This window comes from Microcaecilia unicolor, chromosome 2 (assembly GCF_901765095.1).
Source record: "Microcaecilia unicolor chromosome 2, aMicUni1.1, whole genome shotgun sequence".
In the NCBI taxonomy this organism is placed as follows: domain Eukaryota; kingdom Metazoa; phylum Chordata; class Amphibia; order Gymnophiona; family Siphonopidae; genus Microcaecilia; species Microcaecilia unicolor.
In genome coordinates this window covers 539,581,886-539,606,530 of record NC_044032.1, presented here as the reverse complement: position 1 = coordinate 539,606,530, position 24,645 = coordinate 539,581,886, and the positions used below count along the sequence as shown (strand labels likewise).

The 24,645-nt window shown below is 44.9% G+C and overlaps 1 protein-coding gene across 1 annotated transcript in view; it reads left to right on the top strand.

Moving 5' to 3' along the window:
- The window catches only part of PDS5A (PDS5 cohesin associated factor A), a 644,759-nt gene that overhangs the window by 608,289 nt on the left and 11,825 nt on the right, over window positions 1-24,645 (top strand). The window contains exon 32 of the mRNA XM_030191317.1: window positions 7,682-8,037. Coding sequence (XP_030047177.1) covers window positions 7,682-8,037 — 356 coding nt within the window. The remainder of the gene's footprint in view (window positions 1-7,681; window positions 8,038-24,645) is intronic.

Here is a 24,645-nt window from a genome sequence, read left to right as displayed (position 1 = left end):
ATCCATCTCCCGTCCCACAAGGCGTACTAATCCCCAGCCCTGGCTGACCCATTGCATCCGATACCTTCGCTCCTGTGCCCAATCTGCTGAACGTCTCTGGATGGAAATCTCGCACCCATAGCGACTTCATTCATTACAAATTCATGCTATCCTCCTTCCAGTCCTCCCTATTCCTTGCCAAATAGGACTATTACACCCAATTGACTAATTCTCTCGGCTCAAACCCTCGTCGTCTCTTCACCACCCTTAACTCCCTCCTCAAAGTGCCCTCCACTCCCACCCCCCTCCCCCCTCACTCTCTCCTCAATCACTGGCTGACTACTTCCGCGACAAGGTGCAGAAGATCAACCTCGAATTCACTACCAAGCCACCTCTTCTTCTTCACCCTTTAACCCACTCCCTCAACCAACCAACCCAGGCCTCCTTCTCCTCTTTTCCTGATATCACCGAAGAGGAAACTGCCCACCTTCTTTCCTCCTCGAAATGCACCACCTGTTCCTCTGATCCCATCCCCACTAACTTACTAAACACCATCTCTCCTACTGTCACACCCCCCCATCTGTCATATCCTCAACCTCTCCCTCTCCACTGCAACTGTCCCTGACTCCTTCAAGCATGCTGTAGTCACACCACTCCTCAAAAAACCATCACTAGACCCTACCTGCCCTTCCAACTACCGCCCCATCTCCCTCCTACCCTTCCTCTCCAAGATACTTGAACACGCCGTTCACAGCCGCTGCCTTGATTTTCTCTCCTCTCATGCCATCCTCAATCCGCTTCAATCCGGTTTTCGCCCTCTACACTTGACAGAAACGGCACTCACTAAAGTCTGTAATGACCTGTTCCTTGCCAGATCCAAAGGTCACTACTCCATCCTCATCCTCCTCGACCTATCTGCCGATTTTGACACTGTCAATCATAATTTACTTCTTGCTACACTATCCTCACTTGTGTTCCAGGGTTCTGTCTTTTCCTGGTTCTCCTCTTATCTCTCCCACCATACCTTCAGAGTACATTCTCATGGATCTTCCTCCACCCCCATCCCCCTCTCTGTTAGAGTTCCTCAGGGGTCTGTCCTTGGACCCCTTCTTTTTTCAATCTACACCTCTTCCCTGGGCTCGCTGATCTCATCTCATGGTTTCCAATATCATCTTTATGCTGACGACACCCAGCTTTATCTCTCCACACCAGACATCACTGCGGAAACCCAGGCCAAAGTATCGGCCTGCTTATCCGACAATGCTGCCTGGATGTCCAACCACCACCTGAAACTGAACATGGCCAAGACCGAGCTCATTGTCTTTCCACCCAAACCCACTTCTCTCCCTCCACTCTCTATTTCGGTCGATAACACCCTCATCCTCCCCGTCTCATCTGTCTGCAACCTCGGAGTCATCTTCGACTCCTCCCTCTCCTTCTTTGCCTATATCCAGCAGACAGCCAAGACCTGTCGCTTCTTTCTCTATAACATCAGCAAAATTTGCCCTTTCCTTTCTGAGCACACCACCCGAACTCTCATCCACTCTCTCATTACCTCTCGCCTTGACTACTGCAACCTACTCCTCACTGGCCTCCCACTTAACCATCTATCCCCCCTTCAATCCCCCCTTCAATCCATTCAGAACTCTGCTGTGCATCTTATCTTCCGCCTAGACCGATATGCTCATATCACCCCTCTCCTCAAGTCACTTCACTGGCTTCCGATCAGGTACCACATACAATTCAAGCTTCTCCTACTAACCTACAAATGCACTCAATCTGCAGCCACTCACTACCTCTCTACCCTCATCTCCCCTTACACTCCTACCCGTAACCTCCGCTCACAGGACAGATCCCTCCTCTCAGTACCCTTCTCCACCACCGCCAACTCCAGACTCCGCCCTTTCTGCCTCGCCTCACCCTATGCTTGAAATAAACTCCCTGAGCCCATACGCCAAGCCCCGTCCCTACCCATCTTCAAATCCTTGCTCAAAGCCCACCTCTTCAATGTCGCTTTCGGCACCTAACCATTGTACCTCTATCCAGGAAATCTAGACTGCCTCAATCTTGATTGACTGCACTTCTTGTCCTTTAGATTGTAAGCTCCTTTGAGCAGGGACTGTCCTTCTTTGTTAATTGTACAGCGCTGCGCAACCCTGGTAGCACTTTAGAAATGTTAAATAGTAGTAGTAGTTCTGTTCCAGACTTCAGGCCCACGACAGACTAGTGTCGGATGCCTTTCTCCTACATTGGGGGAAGAGCCTTTTGTATGCAAATCCTCCCATACCTCTGGTGGGGAAGACTTTGCTGAAACTCAAGCAAGACTGCGGAACCATGATTTTGATTTCTCCCTTCTGGCCGTGTCAGATTTGGTTCCCTCTTCTTCTGGAGTTTTGTCCTCCGAAGAACCGTGGAGATTGGACGGTTTTCCAACCCTTATAACTCAGACTGAGGGGGCGCTTCTGCATCCCAGCCTTCGTTCTCTGGCTCTCACAGCCTGGATGTTGAGAGCATAGAATTCGCTTCCTTGGGTCTCTCTGAGGGTGTCTCCCAGGTTTTCCTTGCTTCCAGGAAAGATTCCACGAAGAGGTGCTATTTTTTTCAAATGGAGGAGGTTTGCCGCCTGGTGTGACAGCAAGGCCCTAGATCCTCGCTCATGTCCTACACAGACCCTGCTTGAATACCTTCTACACTTATCAGAGTCTGGTCTTAAGACCAACTCCGTAAGAGTTCATCTTAGTGCGATTAGTGCTTATCATCAACCGATGGAAGGTAAGCCTATCTCTGGACAGCCTTTAGTTGTTCGCTTCATGAGAGGTTTGCTTTTGTCAAAGCCCCCTGCCAAACCTCCACCAGTGTCATGGGATCTCAACGTCGTTCTCACCCAGCTGATGAAGCCTCCTTTTGAGCCACTGAATTCCTGCCATCTGAAGTACTTGACCTGGAAGGTCATTTTCTTGGTGGCTGTTACTTCAGCTCATAGAGTCAGTGAGCTTCAAGCCTTGGTAGTGCATGCTCCTTATCTCAAGTTTCATCACAACAGAGTAGTCCTCCCCACACACCCTAAGTTCTTACCGAAGGTGGTGTCGTTCCATCTGAACCAGTCAATTGTCTTGCCAACATTTTTTCCTTGTCCTCATACCCGCCCTGCTGAACGTTTGTACACCTTGGACTGCAAGAGAGCATTGGCCTTTTACGTGGAGCGGACAAGCCCCTTCAGACAGTCCGCCCAAATGTTTGTTTCTTTTGATCCCAACAGAAGGGGAGTCGCAGTCGAGAAACGCACCATTTCCAACTGGCTAGCAGATTGCATTTCCTTCACTTATGCCCAAGCTGGGCTGACTCTTGAGGGTCATGTCATGGCTCATAGTGTTAGAGCCATGGCAGCGTTTGTGGCCCACTTGAAGTCAGCCACTGTAGAAGAGATTTGCAAGGCTGCGACGTGGTCATCAATCCACACATTCACATCTCACTACTGCCTTCAGCAGGATACCCGACGCGACAGTCGGTTCGGGCAGTCGGTGCTGCAGAATCTTTTCGGGGTTTAGAATCCAACTCCACCCCCCTAGGCCCATTTTTATTCTGTTCCAGGCTGCACTCTCAGTTAGATGTTCTAGTTCGTAGGTCAATCCTTGTTATGTCCTCGCCGTTGCGAGGCCCAATTGACTTTTCTTTGTTGTTTTGAGTGAGCCTGTATGCTAGGGATACCCCAGTTGTGAGAACAAGCAGCCTGCTTGTCCTCGGAGAAAGCAAAGATACATGCATACCTGTAGCAGATATTCTCCGAGGACATCAGTTTGATTGTTCTCACAAACCCGCCCACCTCCCCTCTTGGAGTTGTCCTTCTCCTTGTTATTGCTTTCTTTTCTGAGCGGGGCTCTCGCACAACGGGCGGGAAGATGGCTGCGCATGCACGGTGCGCGCCCCCTGCGCACTGGAAGGCGCTGGCAAACTTTTTTGTTGTTATGGAATATTTCCGTTCCTGGGCCGCCATGGATTCCGACCCAGTCGTGAGAACAATCAGCCTGCTGTCCTCAGAGAATACCTGCTACAGGTATGTATCTTCGCTTTACTGAATCCATCCCTATACGTGTAAGCCTGTAGTTTTTCAGTTGTTATATGGCAACAAGGACATGAAAGTTAAAAGGGGGTTTGGATATCTGGTTGATTAAGAGAGCTCTTGGAACTGTTTAGGTGATTTTATTCATAAGAATAGAAAGTATGTTTTCTGTTTTGTTTTGTTTTTCATTTTGGAATGCTGCATATCAGTGGCGTAGCCAGAAGGCAATTTTTGGGTGGGCCAACAAGTTGGATGGATGGGCACTAGAGAAACACTTGCCACCTGATATGCCCTGCCCATGTACTTACTCCTACAGCACACCTACCCCACTCCCAATAACTTCAATGGGAGTAGCAGTGCTGGCCTCAGTGGCTGCAGGACACATTGAGAGCTAGGGGAAATAAAAGAGGGTGCACGCTTCATCCTCCACTGAGCCACAGTCCACCAACACACATATGCTTCCCCCAAATATGCCCTAAATATTACAGTGGGGCCCTAAAATATCAATACGTCAAGAAAACTGAACAAGCCAAAGTACTATAGAATACTACATAGAAAATTGGTGTGAACAGAATACTTTGGTCACACACACAGAACACAAATGCCAAATACAGAATAAGTGACCACAAACCATAAGCAAATTAAATCAAAATCCCAAGAGGCCAGAGCTTGCATTTAGCACAGAGAAACACAAAGAGATGCATTTTCTCCTATACTGTGCAAAATATGATACCACATGCAAGAGACAGTGTTAGGGGAGATACAACTAGGGCAACTGCATTTGGCCCCCTAGCCAAAGAGAACCCCAGGCCAGCTGGAAGCTGAAGAAGGTGCAACCTGTTAGTATGACTGGGGCCCCAAAGCAGATATTTAGGGGTCCCCTCCTAAATATCTGCCTTGGGCCCCAGTCATATCTAACACCAGCTCTGGCAGGATGTACATTTCAAATCTGACATATTCTAGTCACAAAATAGAAAAATAAAATTATTTTTTCTACCTTTTGTTGTCTGCTCATTTTATTTTTCAAGTCATGTTGGTCCCAATCTCTGGTTTCTACATCCTTCTGTCTTCTCTTAACTCACTCACCAAGGTCTCATGTCCATTTGATATTTCTACTCTCTCTCCATGTCCACTATCCATCTTCTTCCTTCTCTGTACCTCTATCTTCCTCCATGTTTAGTATCGCCTTTTCTCTGTGTCCGTCTCTTACTCTGTCCATCTTCTCCCCTCTCTTTGTCCCCAGTGCCAATATATCTCTACCCTCTCTGACCCTACCCCATCCAGCTTCACTCCCTTCCTCTTTCCAGCATCTGGTTTGGTTGCTTGATTTCCTGCCTCCCTCAAGCTGTAGGTTTTTGTTTTGTTTGTTTATTTATTTATTTATTTATTTATATTTTGCAATACATTCACAAGAATTTTTTGCAATAGAAACATGAGGGTAACACCAATAATATACAAAGCAAATACATTTACTAGAAATTAATCCTCTCTTCTTAGACCACTAAAAGAAGGAGGGGAATTCTTAAAGTTGAGAAGAACACTAGAATAATATTTTAAATAAGCAAACAGGCCTGAACGCTAATCCACGGTTAAACTATATTTCTCAAAACTTTCCCTAGGGGTCACTTGACAATTTTCTTTAATTCAACAAAACTTTTCAGCTGGTCCGGATCATAAAATATATATTTGTTACCCTTATATTTTACCAAACATTTACACGGATACGATAATAGGAAACTAGCTCCCAGCAATTTAGTCTCTTCTCTCAATGCAAGAAACTTTTTATGTTTTTCTTGAGCAGCTCTTGTCACGTCCGGGTGTATCCACACTCGCGCTCCAAGGAATTCTTTAAGAGCATTTTTAAAGTATAATTTCATAATTAAGTTAACATCCTGCTCAAAAACAAAAGATACTAGCAAAGTAGTGCGAGACTGAACATCACTCATAGACTGTTCCAAAAAAGCTGTCAAGTCTTGTAATCCAGAAGGTTGTATAGGTTGATTTTCTGATTTTTAATATTCCCTTTTCCTTCATCTCCTTGGTCTGATATCTCTGTTTCTCTTCCCTCTCTCCTTGTGCTGTACCAGCAGTTCTCTCCCTTCCCTCCAGTTCTCCTCCCACGTCCAGCAGCTCTCTCTCTTCCACCCAGATCCCCTCCTCCTGTTCCTTCAGCAGCTCTCTCCTTTCCATCGTCCCCTCCTTCTCTTCCTCCCATGTCCAGCAGCTCTCTCCCTTCCCTCCAGTCCCTTCCTCCTCTTCCTCCCTTGTCCAGCAGCTCTCCAACCCCTTCCTCCTCTCCCTCCCATGTCCAGCAGCTCTCTCCCTTCCATCCAGTCCCCTCCTCCTCTTCCTCCCATGTCCAGTAGCTCTCCCCCTTTCCTCCAGTCCCTTCTTCCTCTTCCTAGCTTGTCCAGCAGCTTTCCAGCCCCTTCCTCCTCTCCCTCCCATGTCCAGCAGCTCTCTCCCTTCCATTCAGTCCCCTCCTCCTCTTCCTCCCATGTCCAGCAGCTCTCTCCCCTCCCTCTTCCTCCCTTGTCTAGAAGCTCTCCAGCCCCTTCCTCCCATGTCCAGCAGCTCTCTCCCTTCTATCCTGATCCCCTCCTCCTTTTCCTCCCATCTCCAGCAGCTCTCTTCCTTCCCAGTTCCCTCTAATCCCCTTCCTCCTATAAGTCTGACTCTGTCTCTGGCAAAAGTATCCCTTCCCTTTCCTATCCCCCCCCCCCCAACCAACCAACCACAAATACAGCACTTACTCTTCCAGGCCCGCCCAATCAAATCCTTCATCGCTGTCGCTGCCTTTTCTCCCGCGGCTTCGGGGAACGGCTGTTCGGGAGGCAGCGATCAGCGTTACCTGTCAGTGCCTGCCATGAAATTGTGCTTTTCTTCTCCCCAGGCTTCGCCCCGCGCTTTTCTTCGCTCGTCGCACAGCGCTGCGCTGCTATTCAAACAGGCAGCTCCGCTCCTCTCTGCCGCGTCTATCCGGCCCTCTGATGCACTTCCTGTTTAGTAGGGCCGGATGGACGCGGCAGAGAGGAGCAGAACTGCCTGTTTGAATAGCAGCGCAGCGCGACGAGTGAAGAAAAGAGCGGGGCGAAGCCTGGGGAGAAGAGAAGCACAATTTCAGGGCAGGCACTGACAGGTAATGCTGATCGCTGCCTCCCGGATGGCCGTTCCCCGAAGCCGCGGGAGAAAAGGCAGCGACAGCGATGAAGGATTTGGATGGGCAGGCCTGGAGGGAAAGTGGGTGGGCCTGGGCCCATCCAGGCCCACCCGTGGCTACGCCCCTGCTGCATATGTTGATGTACATCACCTTGAGCATAACAGGTGGTGGGTGGTGATCTTTTATAGGCCTTTAGCTTTTGCTCACTTAGAATTAGAATTTTTATTTATAAACTGCCTTTGTCCAAGGTGGGGATACAAAACAGACATTAAATATATACAATCAAAACATATAGCAGTAAACACTCCATAAAGCAGTGTAAAACAAACAGTAATCAAGTAGGCACAAAAAATGCCAAACAAAACAGGTAAGAATGCAGGTCTTCCTCTGAAAGAGGCTGTGGTGTCTGAGGCCTGCCTTTTCACAATTGTTTGGCTATTTTTATGCTTTCAAATCCCTCAGTTCGATTTTTCTCACTCCAGGAGCTGAACTCTGAACAGGTGGCGCCAAGCAACATTGTCCCTGAGCGGAGGAAAAAAAGAACAGCAGCAGCAGGGACTGAGAACATCCAACAGAAACCAGAAGAGAAAAAAGCTGATGAGACAGGCACCACAGCCCCACCCAAGCCTCGGAGGGGGCGACCCCCCAAGTCGGAATCTCAGGGCAGCACTGTGAAAAACGACGATGCAAGCAAACCTGTCGGCCGGGGCAAAAAGAGAGCAGCTATCAACCAAGAGTGCCCAACAGGATTGGAAGCAGGCAATGCCAAAGTACCAAAACAGCAAGATTTAGTAGCAAAGAAAGCAGCATCGGCACAGAGACAGATAGATCTGCAAAGGTAAGAGGGAAGGGGAAGTTTTAATCCTATAGATTGGAATTGAGCTTGTGCAAAAACATGAAAAGCTCTGGAATGGTGTTACCTTGTAAAGGTACAAGCAATGGCAAGAGACAAACATTTATCTTCTATAAATATTCAAGCTTACATATTTATCCAGTCGCTTTGGAGATCCATATTGAGATCCTTGAGGAGCCATGTGTTGGCTTTTCAGAGAGTTAATGTGAGGATACTAGCACTGCTAAAAGTAGAATAAGATTGTCATTTGTCACTTCAATGAGTAGAATATGGTTTTATTCCCCCTTTTTATAGCATGGATTGAATGTAGAGTATTTTCTTTGATGAAGGGCACAGTACCTATAGTTTTCTGCAGATTTCCCTACTTGACACAGACTGAGCCTTCAAACCTGTCCTCCTGAAAGCAGTCTAATATTGGGGCACATGTGGGTCTGTGGCCATTTATTCATTTATTACATTTAGCAGTTGCTAGTACCTATACAACCTAAAAAATAAAATTACAGTTCACATTAAAAATAACAATATCAAATTAAAACAAAAAAGACAAGACAAAGACAAATCCCACCTCACCTACATCCCCCAAAATTCAGGATTTTATTTGTGTCTGGAATGTTTTAATATCTGTTGTCATTCTCACTTTCTGATGTAATGCATTCCTTGAGAAAGATGCTACTGCTACCAGATCTCTATCATGCATAGTCTGTAAGCGCACATCCCTCTGTGATAGAATCACAAGCCTTATATCATGGTCACTCTGCAGATGCAGGTCAGGGGATAAATTCACACCAATTCCCACAAATATAGAGGTGCTGTTCCCAAAATTTACACAAGGGTCTTGAAACTGATGCATTCTCTGTGTTCTTCCTCTCTCCTTTCCGTTCTAGAGATATTCCTTGTCTTCTGGAGTTATCCGGGACTAGAGAACTGTTTGGGAAAAGACTATATTTATTAATTCACGTTGATATTTTGGAGCTTTTTGACCAGTGATGGTGATTTTTTCTTTTTGTGGGGTTATTCCACTAATATGAAGAGCTCACTGAGGTCTTTTTGTCTCCAGTTTCAATAAAAATGAATATATATTTATTTTGAGGGTATTAAGTGTAATCCTTGAAAATTTATAATTTTTGTTAACACTGCAGATTGGATTTTCAGTTTTTGATTATTTTTGCATGTATGACAATAATGAACTTCACTCCTAAGCCCGGGTATGTGAAGTATGATCTCAGAGGTTCTTTTACAAAGGTACATAAGGGCCTACCCGCGTGCAGCATGCATTAAATCGGCATTATTGCCCAGGTAGCACATGAGCCTGGTGCTAATTCTGAGTTTGGCATGCGCTGAAAACACGCGGTAATCGGCATTTGACGTTCACTGCATGGTTACCGCACAGATAATGCGTGAGCCCTTACCGCTAAGTCAGTGGGTGGTGATAAGGGCTCAAGCCATAAACAGACGTACGCTGGTTTTAATTTTGCCGCACGTCCCTTTCCCGCCCCTCCCCTCCCTCCCAAAAAAAACATTTCTCCGAGGACAAGCAGGCTCCTTGTTCTCACATGTGGGTCGATGTCTGCGTAGGCCCAGGAAACGGCAAATTTTTTGCAAGCAAAAAAGAAAAGTTTTTGCCAGAGTCTTCTGGCACGCGATCAGCGCGCGCCACGCATGTGTGGACGACTTCCTGCCCGTCGTTCAAGCGTACCCCTTAAGTTTGTTTGTTTTTTGACAACTAAAAATATATTTTTCTTGTTTTAGTTTTCTTTTTCGTCATTTTTCTCCTTTAAAAAAAAATAATAATAACCCGTATTTTTTTTTTTTTTAATAAGTTTTCTTTCTTTTTTGACCTGGCCGCGCGATCGAGTTCTTCCCTTTCTTTTCTGCCCGTTTTTCTTTTCAAAGACACAATTGTTTCTTTTGATTTCGCCGAAGCCGTTTTTCCTTCCATGTTGTCGAAGACACCCAGCAGCTTCAAGCGTTGTACTCTGTGCAACCGGACCATCTCAGGTACCGATATCCACGCCTGGTGCCTTGGGCCCGACCATAGCCCAGCCGCTTGCAGTCTGTGTCTTTGTATGAAGAAGTGGACTCAAGCATCTCAAGAAGTCCAACTAGAAAAGCTTTTTGGGGCTCAGTCCGCTCCTTCGACATCGACATTGGTACTGAGGTCGGCGGCGTCAACATCGAAAGGAGCATCAACATCTGGAGTACAAGTAATGGCTCCTGAGAGACCAAATCACACTGGGAGCAGCAAGGTGTCGAGTGGGTCTCCACCTGCCTTGAGGCCTCCTGTTATGCAGGCCCCCTGGGACTGACCTTTGTCGGACCCAGCCCCGAGGAGACTTGAGGATTCCACATCCTCTTCGTCGGTACCAAGGAGTCTCGATGATGGATGTTGAGCGAAGGCGAAGAAGCACCGTCATCGTTCTCCTTCGACATACTGTGCCGGGTGCTCCGGGGTGTCGAAGGAATCAGCACCTGAGAAGCATCGGCGCCAAGAGGATAGCTCCTCCTCGATACAGTAGGTGCCGATATGTCGGTCTCCTCGGCAGATTCTTCCACTGGCTACTCCACCGACCCCGCAGCTTTCTCCAATGGCAGCTCTCGACGAGCGCATCCGGGCCCTGCTTCCAGAGCTTCTGGAAGGATTGCTGCGCCAGTCTGCTTCGGTGTCGGGGTTGCTTGCGCCTTCGGTGCCATCTGCTGCGGCGGCACTTGGCCCTTCACCTGTGGTGAGGTCCCCAGCCTTAGTGCCCCCTTTGGCATCAGCTGCCACCCAGGTCGACTCCCCTTCAACATCAGTGGAGGAAGCTTCACCACAGTCCAGGTGGGCGTCGGCTTCTCAACATCACCAAGGCAGGCTCAGTCTCGGAGTGCCCTGAGGGAGGTATTGTCCGATACTGAGGAGGAGCATTCGTGGGAGTCAGAGGAAGATCCCAGATACTTTTCTTCTGATGAGTCCTATGGGATTCCCTCTGAACCTTCCCCTCCACCAGAAAGAAGACTATCTTCACCGGAGAGTCTGTCTTTTACCTCCTTTGTCCGGGAAATGGCTGCGGCTATTCCCTTTCCTATGGAGGTTGAGGATGAGCCCAGGGCACCTAGAGAGGCTGTAATGGCTCCTTTACATAAGGTAATGAAGGAAGTCCTTACGCAGAATTGGTCTTTCCCTCTGTCTGGTTCCGTGATCCCGAAAAAGGCTGATTCCCAGTATCGGATCCACGGTGAACCTGGATTGATGAGGTCTCAGTTACCCCACAATTCTATGGTGGTGGACTCCGCCCTCAAGAGAGCCAAAAGCACTAGAGACTATGCCTCCATAGACTTTGGACTCTTTTGGGAGGAAGACGTATCAGGCCGCTATGCTCGCCAACAGGATCCAATCATACCAGCTCTTCACGAACGTCCACTTGCGGAACTCGGTGAGGCAACTGTCCAGCTTGGTTGATGCACACCCTCCGGAGCAGACCGAGCCTTTTCACCAGGTGGTCAGGCAGCAGAAGGCCAGGGGTACGTTCGACACTTTTGATGTAGCATCCATGATTGCTGCTCAAGGTATAGTGATGCGCAAACTCTCATGGCTGCGTTTCTCTGACCTGGATCATTCAGTCCAGCAGCAAATGGCGGATGTTCCTTGCCGGGGGGACAACCTTTTTGGTGAGAAAGTAAGGATCTTGTTGAGCAGATTAAGAAGCATAATGATGTTATGGATTCTCTCTCCCGCCGGGCATATTCTGCTACTACCTCCTCATCTAGGAGGTTTTTTGGGGGAAGAGGAGTGCTCCCTATTCCTATGTTCGGCGTAGGTACACTCCTGCTTCTCGACAGCCTGCTCAGGCTCAGCCCCAGCGCACTCATTCTCATCAACATTGTGCGCCTAAGGCCCCTGCTGCTCCCCAGCAAAAGCAAGGGATGGGCTTTTGACTGGCTCCAGTTCAGCATAGCCTCAATCAAAGTGTCTGTACCGGACAACTTGCTGGTTTGGGGGGAGGTTGATGTTTTTTTACCAAAGGTGGCCTCTAATAACCTCCGACCAGTGGGTTCTTCAAATAGTCCGGTCAGGTTACACCCTCAGTCTGGAATCCAAACCTCCAAATTGCCCACCGGGACTCTCCACCCTTCTAAAGGCCCAAGCGGTTGAACCCGTTTCCTCCAGGGGAAGAAGGGCTGGGATTCTATTCCAGGTACTTCCATGTGCAGAAAAAGAGAGGGGGGAATGGGTCCCATCCTAGACCTAACTGCCCTGAACAAATTCCTATTCCGAGAAAAGTTCAGGATAATTTACATGGGCACCCTTCTTCCCATGATTCAAGAAAACGATTGGCTATGCTCTCTGGACTTAAAGGATGCATCTCGATACTCCCATCTCACAGGAAGTATCTTTGATTTTGGCTGGGAACACAGCACTTTCAGTACCGTGTACTGCCCTTTGGTCTGGCGTCTGCGCCCAGAGTGTTTACAAAGTGCCTAGCGGTAGTCGCAGCGTCGTTATGCAGACTGGGAGTGCATGTGTTCCCTTATCTTGATGATTGGCTAGTGAAGAGCACCTCGGAGGCAGGTGCTCTACAGTCCATATGAATGACTATTCAGGTACTAGAGCTACTGGGGTTTGTAATCTTACTCCAAGACCCATCTCTCCCCAGTTCAAAAATCGGAATTTATTGGAGCTCTGCTGAACACAAAGACAGCTCGAGCTTATCTTCCCGAGACAAGAGCAGACAACCTCCTGTCCCTTGTGTCCCTAGTTCGAGCATCTCAAGAGATCACAGCTTGGCAGATGTTGAGACTTCTGGGGCACATGGCCTCCACAGTTCACGTAACTCCCATGGCACGTCTACATATGAGATCAGCTCAATGGACCCTAGCTTCCCAGTGGTATCAAGCTGCAGGGGATCTAGAGGATGTGATTCAGCTGTCCACCGACTTCCGGAATTCTCTTCAGTGGTGGACGATCCGATCCAATTTGACCTTGGGACGTCCATTCCAAATTCCTCAGCCACAAAAAGTGCTGACGACGGATGCGTCCCTCCTGGGGTGGGGAGCTCATGTAGTTGGGCTTCACACTCAAGGAGCCTGGTCCTTTCAGGAAAAAGGTCTTCAGGTCAATCTCCTGGAATTGTGGGCGATTTGGAACGCTCTAAAGGGTTTCAGAGATCGGCTGTCCAACCAAATCATTTTGATTCAGAAAAACAATTAGGTTGCCATGTATTACACCAACAAGCAGGGGGGCACCAGATCTCGTCCTCTGTGTCAGGAAGCCATACAAATGTGGCTTTGGGCTCCCCATCATGGCATGTTTCTCCAAGCCACTTATTTGGCAGGCATAAACAACAGTCTGGCCAACAGGCTGAGCAGGGTAATGCAACCTCACGAGTGGTCACTGTATATGGGCGTAGCCCGCAAGATCTTCCGAGTGTGGGGCACCCCGTCGGTGGATCTTTTTGCCACTCAGATGTATCACAAGTGCCCTCAGTTCCAGACTTCAGGCCCACGACAGACTAGCGTCAGATGCCTTTCTCCTGCATTGGGGAACAGACCTTCTGTATGTGTATCCTCTCATACCTCTTGTAGAGAAGACTAGAGTGGAGGAGTAGCCTAGTGGTTAGTGCAGTGGACTTTGATCCTGGGGAACTGAGTTCGATTCCCACTGCAGCTCCTTGTGACTCTGGGCAAGTCACTTAACCCTCCATTGCCCCTGGTACAAAATAAGTACCTGAATATATGTAAACCACTTTGAATGTAGTTGCAAAAACCTCAGAAAGGCAGTATATCAAGTCCCATTTCCCTTTCCCACTTTGCTGAAACTCAAGCAAGAGTGCGGAACCATGTTTCTGATTACACCCTTCTGGCCACATCAGATTTGGTTCCCTCTTCTTCTGGAGTTGTCCTCCGAGAGACCGTGGAGATTGGAGTGTTTTCCAACCCTCATCACCCAGAACGAGGGGTCGCTTCTACATCCCATCCGCCAGTCTCTGGCTCTCACGGCCTGGATGTTGAGAGCTTAGAATTCTCCTCCTTGGGTCTTTCAGAGGGTGTCTCCCGAGTCTTGCTTGCTTCCAGAAAAGATTCCACAAAGAGGTGTTATTCTTTCAAATGGAGGAGTTTTGCCTTCTGGTGTGACAGCAAGGCCCTAGATCCTCTTGTCCTACACAGACCGTGCTTGAATACCTTCTACACTTATCAGAGTCTGGTCTCAAGACCAACTCTATAAGGGTTCACCTTAGTGCGATTACTGCTTATCACCGTGTAGAGGATAAGCCTATCTATAGTCAGCCTTTAGTTGTTCACTTCATGAGAGGTTTGCGTTTGTCAAAGCCCCTGGTCAAACCTCCACCAGTGTCATAGGATCTCAACGTTGTTCTCACACAGCTGATGAAAGCTCCTTTTCAGCCACTGAATTCCTGCCATCTGAAGTACTTGACCTGGAAGGTCTTTTTCTTGGTGGCTGTTACTTCAGCTCATAGGGTCAGTGAGCTTCAGGCCTTAGTAGTGGATTCACCTTATACCAAGTTTCATCATAACAGAGTAGTCCTCCGCACGCACCCTAAGTTCTGCCAAAGGTGGTGTCGGAGTTCCATCTCAACCAGTCAATTATCTTACCAACATTTTTTCTCCATCCTCATGCCCACCCTGGCGAAAGCAGTTTGCACACCTTGGACTGCAAGAGAGCACTGGCCTTTTACATGGAGCGGACAAAGCCCTTCGGACAGTCCGTCCAGTTGTTTGTTTCTTTCGATCCCAACAGGAGGGGAGTCGCCATCGGAAAACGTACAATATCCAATTGGCTAGCAGATTGCATTTCCTTCACTTATGCCCATGCTGGGCTGACTCTGGAGGGCCATGTCACGGCTCATAATGTTAGATCCATGGCTGCGGCAGTGGCTCACTTAATCAGCCTCCATTGAAGAGATTTGCAAGTCTGGAACGTGGTCATCACACATTCACATCTCACTACTGCCTTCAGCAGGATACCCGACGCAACAGTCAGTTTGTGCAGTCAGTGCTGCAGAATGTGTTCAGGGTTTAGAATTCAACTCCACCCCCCTAGGACCATTTTTGTTCTGTTCCAGGCTGCACTCTCAGTTAGTTGTTTATAGTTTCAGGTCAATCTATGTTATGTCCTCGCCGTTGCAAGACCCAATTGACCAATGTCCATTGTTTTGAGTGAGCCTGAATGCTAGGGATACCCCACATGTGGGAACAAGCAGCCTGCTTGTCCTCGGAGAAAGCGAAGATAATACCTGTAGCAGGTATTCTCCGAGGACAGCAGGCTGATTGTTCTCACAAACCCGCCCACCTCCCCTTTGGAGTTGTTATTTGTTTATTTATTTGCTTTTTAATTTAACTGAAGGGGCACGCTCGCGCGACGGGCGGGAAGTCGTCCGCATATGCGCGATGCATGCTGATCGCACGCCAGAAGACTCTGGGAAAAACTTTTCTTTTTTGCTTGCAAAAAATTTGCCATTTCCTGGGCCGATGCGGACCCACATGTGAGAACAATCAGCCTGCTGTCCTCGGAGAATACCTGCTACAGGTAAGTATCTTCGCTTTTTCCAGGCGTGGTCGAGACATGGTCTAGCACCCATCCAATACATGCGCCCATAATACCACAGGCCACTTTTTGACACGCCTTTGTAAAAAGGTCCCTCAGTCTCTTAACATGTGTAGGAAATTTATCCAGGTGTGCTTGGAAATTCCTTGTGGAACCGAACACAATGGGAAATATTTCCATATCCTTCTGACACATTTTCTTTGTGCAGACTTCATTTCTTGGTACTTGAAGATCTTTTCTCTCTCTACACGATCACTGAATAGTCGCTTAAATACCATTGTAATGTTTTTCTTTTTCACTACTATGTCCAGTTTCCTGGCACTCAGCTTTCTATCTGTCGGAATGGGAATGTCCCAGGTGATCATAACATTTTCATTCTCCATGATTCCGCTTTTCCGGTACAGCGATGATGTCGTCTTCAATGGATGATGTTTCCAAGGGATGAAATGTGCCACCTTTTTGCCTTTCTGTGTAAAGATTTTTCTGCCATCAGAACTTCACAACCAACTACTAGATGAGTGACCATTTCGTCTCTTTCTTACAGAATCTACAGACATCTGTTGCACCAGTTTATCCGCATGTAGTAAAGCATTTCATCTGTAATCCGCTCTCTTGGGCTGCATTTATCGGTTGCTCATTTATAGATTTTAGTTCACCTCTCTTTTGTCTGGTTTTGATCTACGAATGGTTCTTGGTATAATGCTTTGTATTTCCTGCTGTACATATGCATTTGCCACTTGCTGTTCCTCATACTGCTGATCTAATTCCTTGAACAGTTTTTTTTTTCTCTTATTTTGCAAATTTTGTTGCTTTCTACCCTTTTGGTACCAATAGATTCTCACTCATTCCTTCTACATATTGGAACGCTTGTCCAAGTTTAATGTTGAAAATGGATTCTGGAAGTTTTCTTTCAGATTTCAGCACCATTGTGCATTTGGATTTGATAATTCTGTTACGTAAGCCTGGAGGTCTATGATACTAGCTTGATAGGTATAATCTATGAGACCCATTCCTCCTTTAGTTCTAGGAATGCATACACTGATTCTTATAAACAACCTTGTGGACATGGAGGAATTTTTTCGTTCACACATCCAGTTTTGCAAGATCTTTAAGAGACCAATCTACAATTCTGAAGCTGTATGAGAGTGTCAAAGACTGCCAAAGCTGATTAATGGCCTATCTTATGCCGTGATCAATTTTAATCTCCTATAATGTTTACTAGTTTTTCTTCTTTTGGTCATTTCTTGCTTGATTTTTGCTCCTTTTTACACGCCTAGGTATTTATACACACTTTCCTGTTTAAGTTCTTTTATCTCACAGTCATCAGTCAGAGAGAGATTTTCAGTTTTGCTCAACTTTCCCCTAAAGAAAATTGCCTTAGCACATTTGTCCAAGTGCTCCGTGTTGCAGAGGTACCAGAGCTTATTCACCCATTTAACCAAGGGTGGAATAGTTCTCTGCTTCCAGTGGCCTGCCAGTCAAATGTGCCACATTCATGGATTGACGAATCAACTGAGATTGAGAGTGAGTGAGGCCAGGTGGGGTTTTTTGTCATCCTGATGTAATCTGAGAAGCTTTTCACTACTTGAAGTGGTCACTGCAGCTGTAGAACTTCAGATCATCTACAAATGGTCAGTGTGATGTAACCTCTGGATCATTGGCATCTAAACTCTTAGCCCAAACAGTTAATGAAAGTACTTGGTGGATTATTTGCCAAACAAACATAAGGCGGTGACAGAGAGTCTCCCTGAAATATGCCTCACTGGATCTTGATGTTAGGAATGACAAATTTCCCGCCTGCATATTGCAAATATAGCATCATTTGCTATATTTTCATGATGAATTTCATGCATTTGATCTATCCAAGGTTTATTTTATACATTTCAAGGCAATACGGACACTATCAAAGGCTTTCTTACAGTCAATCCATTCTATACTGAGATATCTGCTTTTCTTAGCACTGCCCATAATGGCTTTATTCAACATTAAATGGTCCTTTGCTCCATACATTTCCTTCTTATTGCCTTTCTGTTCTACTGCCACAATGTTATGAGGGTCAATATGACAGTCTATTATATCGGCATCTATTGCAGTAAACAAGTTATGGGTCTGTATTTTTTTTTTCATTTTTAGAAGTCTTTATTGAAACCCAACAGTAACAAATACAAGGAAACCCATTCAGGGTGAGGAAATCTTTGCAAGGTATATATCAGCAAAACTCAAATAAGTCAAGCAGCTCTAAGACCCCTCACCCCGGGGGTATGCCAAAAGAAAGACATGTTTATGGATTATCATGAGACCAATGGATGATAAGTGAGAACACGTCTAAACATTTATATGATGTTATCCCCTCCCGATGAAGTGAACCCCCCACCCTAGCTCCCCCCCCCCCCCCCCCCCACCACCAGTGAAATAACAAAGCAAAAACGAGACCAGGGTCCCCATTAAATCCTCCATACAGAGAATGCACAAGCATATCACCTTTATCCAAAGAAGGCTTTATAAGAAATACAAAAAAAAGAAAACTTGTATCAAAATAAGCAGTGGGTAAGGAAAGGTTCCCATATTATCTCCCATTTGTAAATCATATATTTCCTAATAGCTACCCAGCGCTCCATGTTTCAGAGGTACCAGAGCTTATTCACCCATTTCACCAAGAGTGGAACAGTTTTCTGCTTCCAGTGACCTGCTAGAGTCAAATGTGCCACACTCATGGCTTGACGAACCAACTGAGATTGAGAGTGAGTGAGGCCAGGTGGGTGTTTTTGTTAAAAAAAAGAAAATGGCAGGGTTCCACGATATCAGTCGAACCAACCAACCTTTACCAAACTCCACCAAATATGGTTCATAGATCAGGTAGAAAGTGGGCAATGAGGGAAGGTAACAAGATGACAGAAAGTAGAAATTTAGCACTCTGGAATGGATAAGTCACAGTCTCCCTCTTATAGATTCAAATTCATAGTCCAAGATAACACTGAAAGTATAGGACACAAGGCTCAGATATTATAAAAATAGAAAAGCTTGTTTATTTTTTTATTTTTATTTTTGTTACATTTGTACCCCACACTTTCCCACTCATGGCAGGCTCAATGCGGCTTACATGGGGCAATGGAGGGTTAAGTGACTTGCCCAGAGTCACAAGGAGCTGCCTGTGCTGGGAATCGAGCTCAGTTCCCCAGGACCAAAGTCCACCACCCTAACCACTAGGCCACTCCTCCACTCCCGTTTTGGTAGGCAATGAAATGGGTGCTAGCAAGGTAATCCCCTCCTCCATCCCTCCCTCCCTCCCTCCCTTCTGAGTTCCAGACCTCCTCTCACAACCTTATACTGTTCCCAACAAATTAATGGCAGCCAATGTAGTCATTTCAGCTCACCTTTATTTCTCATAAAAGACTGAGTTTTACTCATACCTGCTGGTTCCTCCCAGTCAAATAAAGACCAAAATGCTGTAAATTGCTTCAGATTGCTCAGGATACAGGAGGTGTAAGGAACTAGGCTACCATCCAGCATCATGATGCCACTTTCTCCCCATGGTTCTGTAATTTGTAGGAATATCACTCAGATCTCCCTTTGGAAGAAGTGTTCTGTCTGTTGTTAGCCATTGTGGTGTTAAGTCTGGCTGCCTGACCAATGAATTCTTGCAATCTGTCGGCACACAGTGAAACAATGTTAATTGTTTGAGCCAAAAGTTGGTCATTTCATTTGTTATGTGAAGGAGTCCACAGGGGTGGAGGAACATGGAACACTACAGATGCAGCAACAAGAGGAGAAATAGTGTAACCAACAGGACACTTCCACAAATAACAACAGGATGAAGCCATATATCCAAAATAAGTGTCTTTATTCTAGAAAAGACTTGACACATTCACCGTGTTCTGTTTTGTCAGTGATGCCTGCCTCATGAGACTTGTGGTGAAAAAGATGTTGAATAGAAACCTTAATTTCAATTGCTAATCAAAAGCAAACATAGAAGTGATATAGTCTTTAAAAAGACTGTTGGATAAGTATCAATGGAAGTTGCATGCAGGTTATTCGTTGCAATTATTACATTGGCTTGATATTTATCCAACAGTCTTTTTAAAGACTATATCATCTCTACATTTGCTTTTGATTAGCAGTTAACATAAAGGTTTCTATTCAACATCTTTTTCACCACAAGACTCCTGAGGCATGCATAATTGTTTAAACATGGTCTTCTAGAATAAAGACATTTATTTTGGACATACACCTTCGTCCTGTTGTTCTTTGTGGAAGTGTCCTGTTGGTTACACTACGCCTCCTCTTGTTGCTGCATTGTTTTGTTACATCATAAGAACATAAGAATAGCCATACTGGGTCAGACCAGTGATCCATCTAGCCCGGTATTCTGCTTCCAGCAGTAGCCAATTCAGGTACAAGTACCTGACAGAGTACCATGTAGTAGCAGGATTCATGCTACAGGACGCGCAGACTTTGGTTTTTCCTCCAGGAACTTTATCCAAACCTTTTTTAAATCCAGATACACTAACTGTTGATACCTCATCCTCTGGCAATGAGTTCCAGACCCTTAACTATTTGTTAAGTGAAAAAATATTTCCTCCTATTCATTTTAAAAGTAGTACCATGTAGCTTGCGTGTCCTCTAGTCTTTGTACTTTTTGAAAGAGTAAAAAATCGATTTATGTCTACCTGTTCTACATCACTAAGTATTTTGTAGAGCTCTATCATATCCCCCCTTATCCGTCTCTTTTTCAAGCTGAAGAGTCCTAACCTCTTAAGTTGTTCCTCATATTAGAGGAGTTCCATCCCCTTAATCATTTTGGTCGCTCTTCTTTGAACCTTTTCTAATTTTGCTGTATCTTTTTTTTTTTTTTTAAGATACAGCAACCAGAATTGCACATAATACCCAAGGTGTAGTCACACCATGGATCAATACAGAGGTATTATAATATTCTTTGTCTTATTTTCTATCTCCTTGTTAATTATTCCTAGCGTTCTGTTCACTTTTTTGGCCACTACCACACACTGGGCAGAATATTTCAGCATATTGTCCATGATGACACCTAAATCTTTTTCTTGAATGTTGAATTCCAGGGTAGAACCTAACATCAAAAAACTATGATCTGGGTTATTCTTCCCAATGTCCACATTAAATCTCGTCTGCCATTTGGATGCCTAGTCTTCCAACTTCCTAAGTTCTTCCTGCAATTTTTCACAGTCCACATGCATTTCAACAGCTTTGAATAGTTTTGTGTCTGCATTTTAATCACCTCACTCATTCCCATTTACAGATCATTTATAAATATGTTAAGTAGCACCACTCCCAGTACAGATCCACTATTCACCTTTCTCCACTGAGAGAATTAGTCATTTAATTCTATCTTCTGTTTTCTATCCATCAGCCAATTCCTAATCCACAACAGAATATGGATTTTTAATTTGCTCAAGAGTCTCTCATGAGGGACTTTGTCAAACACTGTCTGAAAATCTAGATAAACTACATCAACTGGCTCACCTTTATCCACATGTTTATTCACTCCTTCAAAGACATTAAGTAAATTAGTGAGGCAAGACTTCCCTTGACTGAATTCATGTTGACCCTGTCCCATTAAACCATGTTTGTCTATATGTTCAGTGATTTATCCACTATTTTGCCTGGCAGTGACATCAGATTTACTTCTCTGTAATTTCCCGGATCACCCCTGGATCCCCAAATAGGCGTTATATTGGCCACCCTTGGTTTTAACAACAGGTTAGAGATCACTAACAGCAGATCTGCAGTTTCATATTTGAGTTCTTTCATTACCCTGGAGTGTATACTGTCTGGTCCAGGTGATTTACTACTCTTTAATTTATTGATTTGGCTCAGTACATCCTCCAGGTTCATAGAGATGTCTTTCAGTTCTTCCACATTGTCACCCTTGGAAAGTATCTCTGGTACAGTTAGATCTCTTAAATCTTCTTCAGTAAAGACCAAGGCAAAGAATTCATTCAGCCTCTCTGCTGTGGCCCTGTCCTCCCTGATAACTCCTTTTGCTCCTTGATGCTCTATCGGTCCCACGGTTTCCCTCACAGGCTTTTTGCCATATGTACCTGAAATAGTTGTTACTGTGATTTTTTTGTCTCTGAGGCAAGTTTCTCTTTATATTCTCTTTTGGCCTCTTTTATCGATGCTGTATTTCTAACTTGCCAGTGATTATGTTGCTTCTTGTTTTCTTCATTTAGATCGTTTTGGTTTGTTTGTTTTTGGTTTGTTTGTTTTTTTACATATTCTGAAAGATGTTCTTTTGGATCTAATAGCCTCTTTCACTTCTCCCTTTAACCATGCTAGCTGTCGTTTGCTCTTCTTTCTGCTAATATTAATATGTGATATATATCTGGTTTGGGCTTCCAAAATGGTATTTATAAACAACATCCATTCCTGATTTAAAGTCCCAACCTTTGCAGCTGAGCCTTTCAGCTTTTCTTTTTAAACAAATTTCCTAATTTTATCATAGTTACTCTTTTGAAAATTAAATGCTGCTACAATAGATTTTCATAGTGACTTACTCTAGTTATTAAGTCAGATTTGATCGTGTTATAATTACTGTTTTCCAGCAGGCCCAATACCATTACCTCTTGTATTAAGTCCTGCATTCCACTAAAGACTAGATCTAAAATAGCTTCCCCTCTTGTCAGCTCATGGACCAGTTGCTCCAAGAGCAGTTATTTATTACATCTAGGAATTTTACCTCCCTAGCACCCCCCTTATGTGACATTTAACCAGCCAGTATTGGAATAATCGAAATCACTCTTTATTTAGATTGTAAGCTCTATTGAGCAGGGACTGTCTCTCTGTGTCAGGTGTTCAGCGCTGCATGCGTCTGGTAGCGCTATACAAATGCTAATAATAATAATAATTATACTGTTTGCCTTTTTCAGATTCTGCTGTATGCAAGGTAGCCACTCTGCTACTTGATTATACTCAATACAGTCCACATATAAGCTTCTCCAAAATGTTTCTGTTTCAGCTTTAATTGGTGGTATTTGCACTTAAATTCTTTCTCAATCCCCCGTAGAATTGTTTTCGGTTTTCTCTAATTAGTTTATTTTGATATCTTTATTTTCTATTTTCTTTATGTCTCCACAGTTTTTGTGCATCTGCTGCTAATTTTATTATTGGAGCATACAAATTTAAGGTCTTCCTCTGTTAGTGCAGCATGCCTCAATTTAATGTTTTGGATTTTTCTCATTATTCTTACTAATCTTGATTCTTTGAGGTACCCATCTATTAGGGACAGTTCTGCTCACAATGGTTTTATTTTTCCTTCAGTATGGTTTTTTTTCCAAGGAGGAGTTGTCTTTCTCTTCTTCCCCTGCCCCTATATCTTTGCTGGTAGAATTCTGCTGCACATTATTGAATTTGATTAAATTCTATGATATTTATGGCTTTATTCATGTTCCTTATCGTACTCTTCATTTTAGGTGTTACATTCAGTTTGGATAATAATCTTTCCCAGGCCTGGAATCCAGCATATTTATCTATTTCCAGAGAGGCTAAAAGCTCAATTATCATCAATTCATAACATAGTAACATACATAGTAGATGATGGCAGAAAAAGACCCGCACGGTCCATCCAGTCTGCCCAACAAGACAAACTCATATGTGCTAGTTTTTGTGTATATCTTACCTTGATTTGTAACTGTCATTTTCAGGGTACAGACCGTACAAGTCTGCCCGACACTATCCCCGCCTCCCACCACTGGCTCTGGCACAGACCGTATAAGTCTGGCCAGCACTATCCCCGCCTCCCAACCACCAACCCCGCCTCCCACCACCAGCTCTGCCACACAATCTCGGCTAAGCTCCTGAGGATCCATTTTTCTGAACAGGATTCTTTTTTTTGTTTATCCCACGCATGTTTGAATTCCATTACCGTTTTCCTCCCTCACCTTTGGATCTTTCTCCCCACTTTTCATTTTTCTCTTTAATTAACATCTTAGCTTGTCATTCATTTATTTCACACTCTTGCAATTTTGCATTTCCTCTCTCTAATGACACTTTATCATTGCTGTTAGTACTTTATTTTAAGCCTTCTCCTTTTCTCTTATCAACGTCCGTCCTGGTGTTCCTTTGTAAATCTCTCCTCTCTTTCGCTACCTCAGCCCTTTTACTTGTACTCCTTTCTAGAACCTCTTCTTTTTCCTCTGCATCAGCCTTTCTTTGAATGGTTGTTCCAAACCCTTTTCTTTCTCTCATTATACCGACGTTACTTGTTCCTTCTTGAGGCTTTGGTTCTTTTTTAGCAGATAGCTTTCCTCCAGTACTCCCATGGTTTCCTCTTTCTCCCTCCATTTCTTTTTCTACGGAAACATTCAGTTGTGTTAAGATACTATCGCTCACATACTTCTTTTATTTGATCTTTAAAAGATATTACATTTATATCAGTCGCTTTATGTAGCTTTTCCAGTGGCAATATTTCCCTGTCCTCCAGTTTTTGGCGAATTGTCTTGGTCTAAGTATTGGGTGTGTAGCATAAAGGTAGCGATACATTATCTCCTCTTTATCTGCAGGAGTCCACTTAATTGAAGTTCATCCTCTTAACTTTATCATTAACTTCTGTGGCTGATCTGCTGCAGTGGGTCCATGAACAAGTCCGCCATGGCCTTTATCTGCAACAGTGATGTTATCATCATCTGCAGTTTCTGCACTGTTGCTACCAGCATTAGCCCTAGCTACAAGTGGACACCTTTTTATCCTAGGCAAGGTGCGGCCAGACTGTTCTCTTCCTTTTCTATCCAAACATACTTCAATTGTATCACCCTACTGAATTCAGTAAAGATGGTATGCAAACTTATTCTGCCCCCCCCCCTCAAAGATACACAGCAATCCACCTTCTGCTGAATTTTATGCCACAGTCCCTTTGACCCCTCTGCCTTGAGATGTACCAGTGTCTGTTCTGTTGACCCTGTCCCTCATCCTCTTGTTTTCTGTTGGTGGTCTGTGCTTTTTTTGTGTCTCCTCATCATTGGCTCTAGCCTGTCTATTGCTCCCAAGTTCTCATTGCTCTGTCTCTGTTGCTGCGTGGTGCT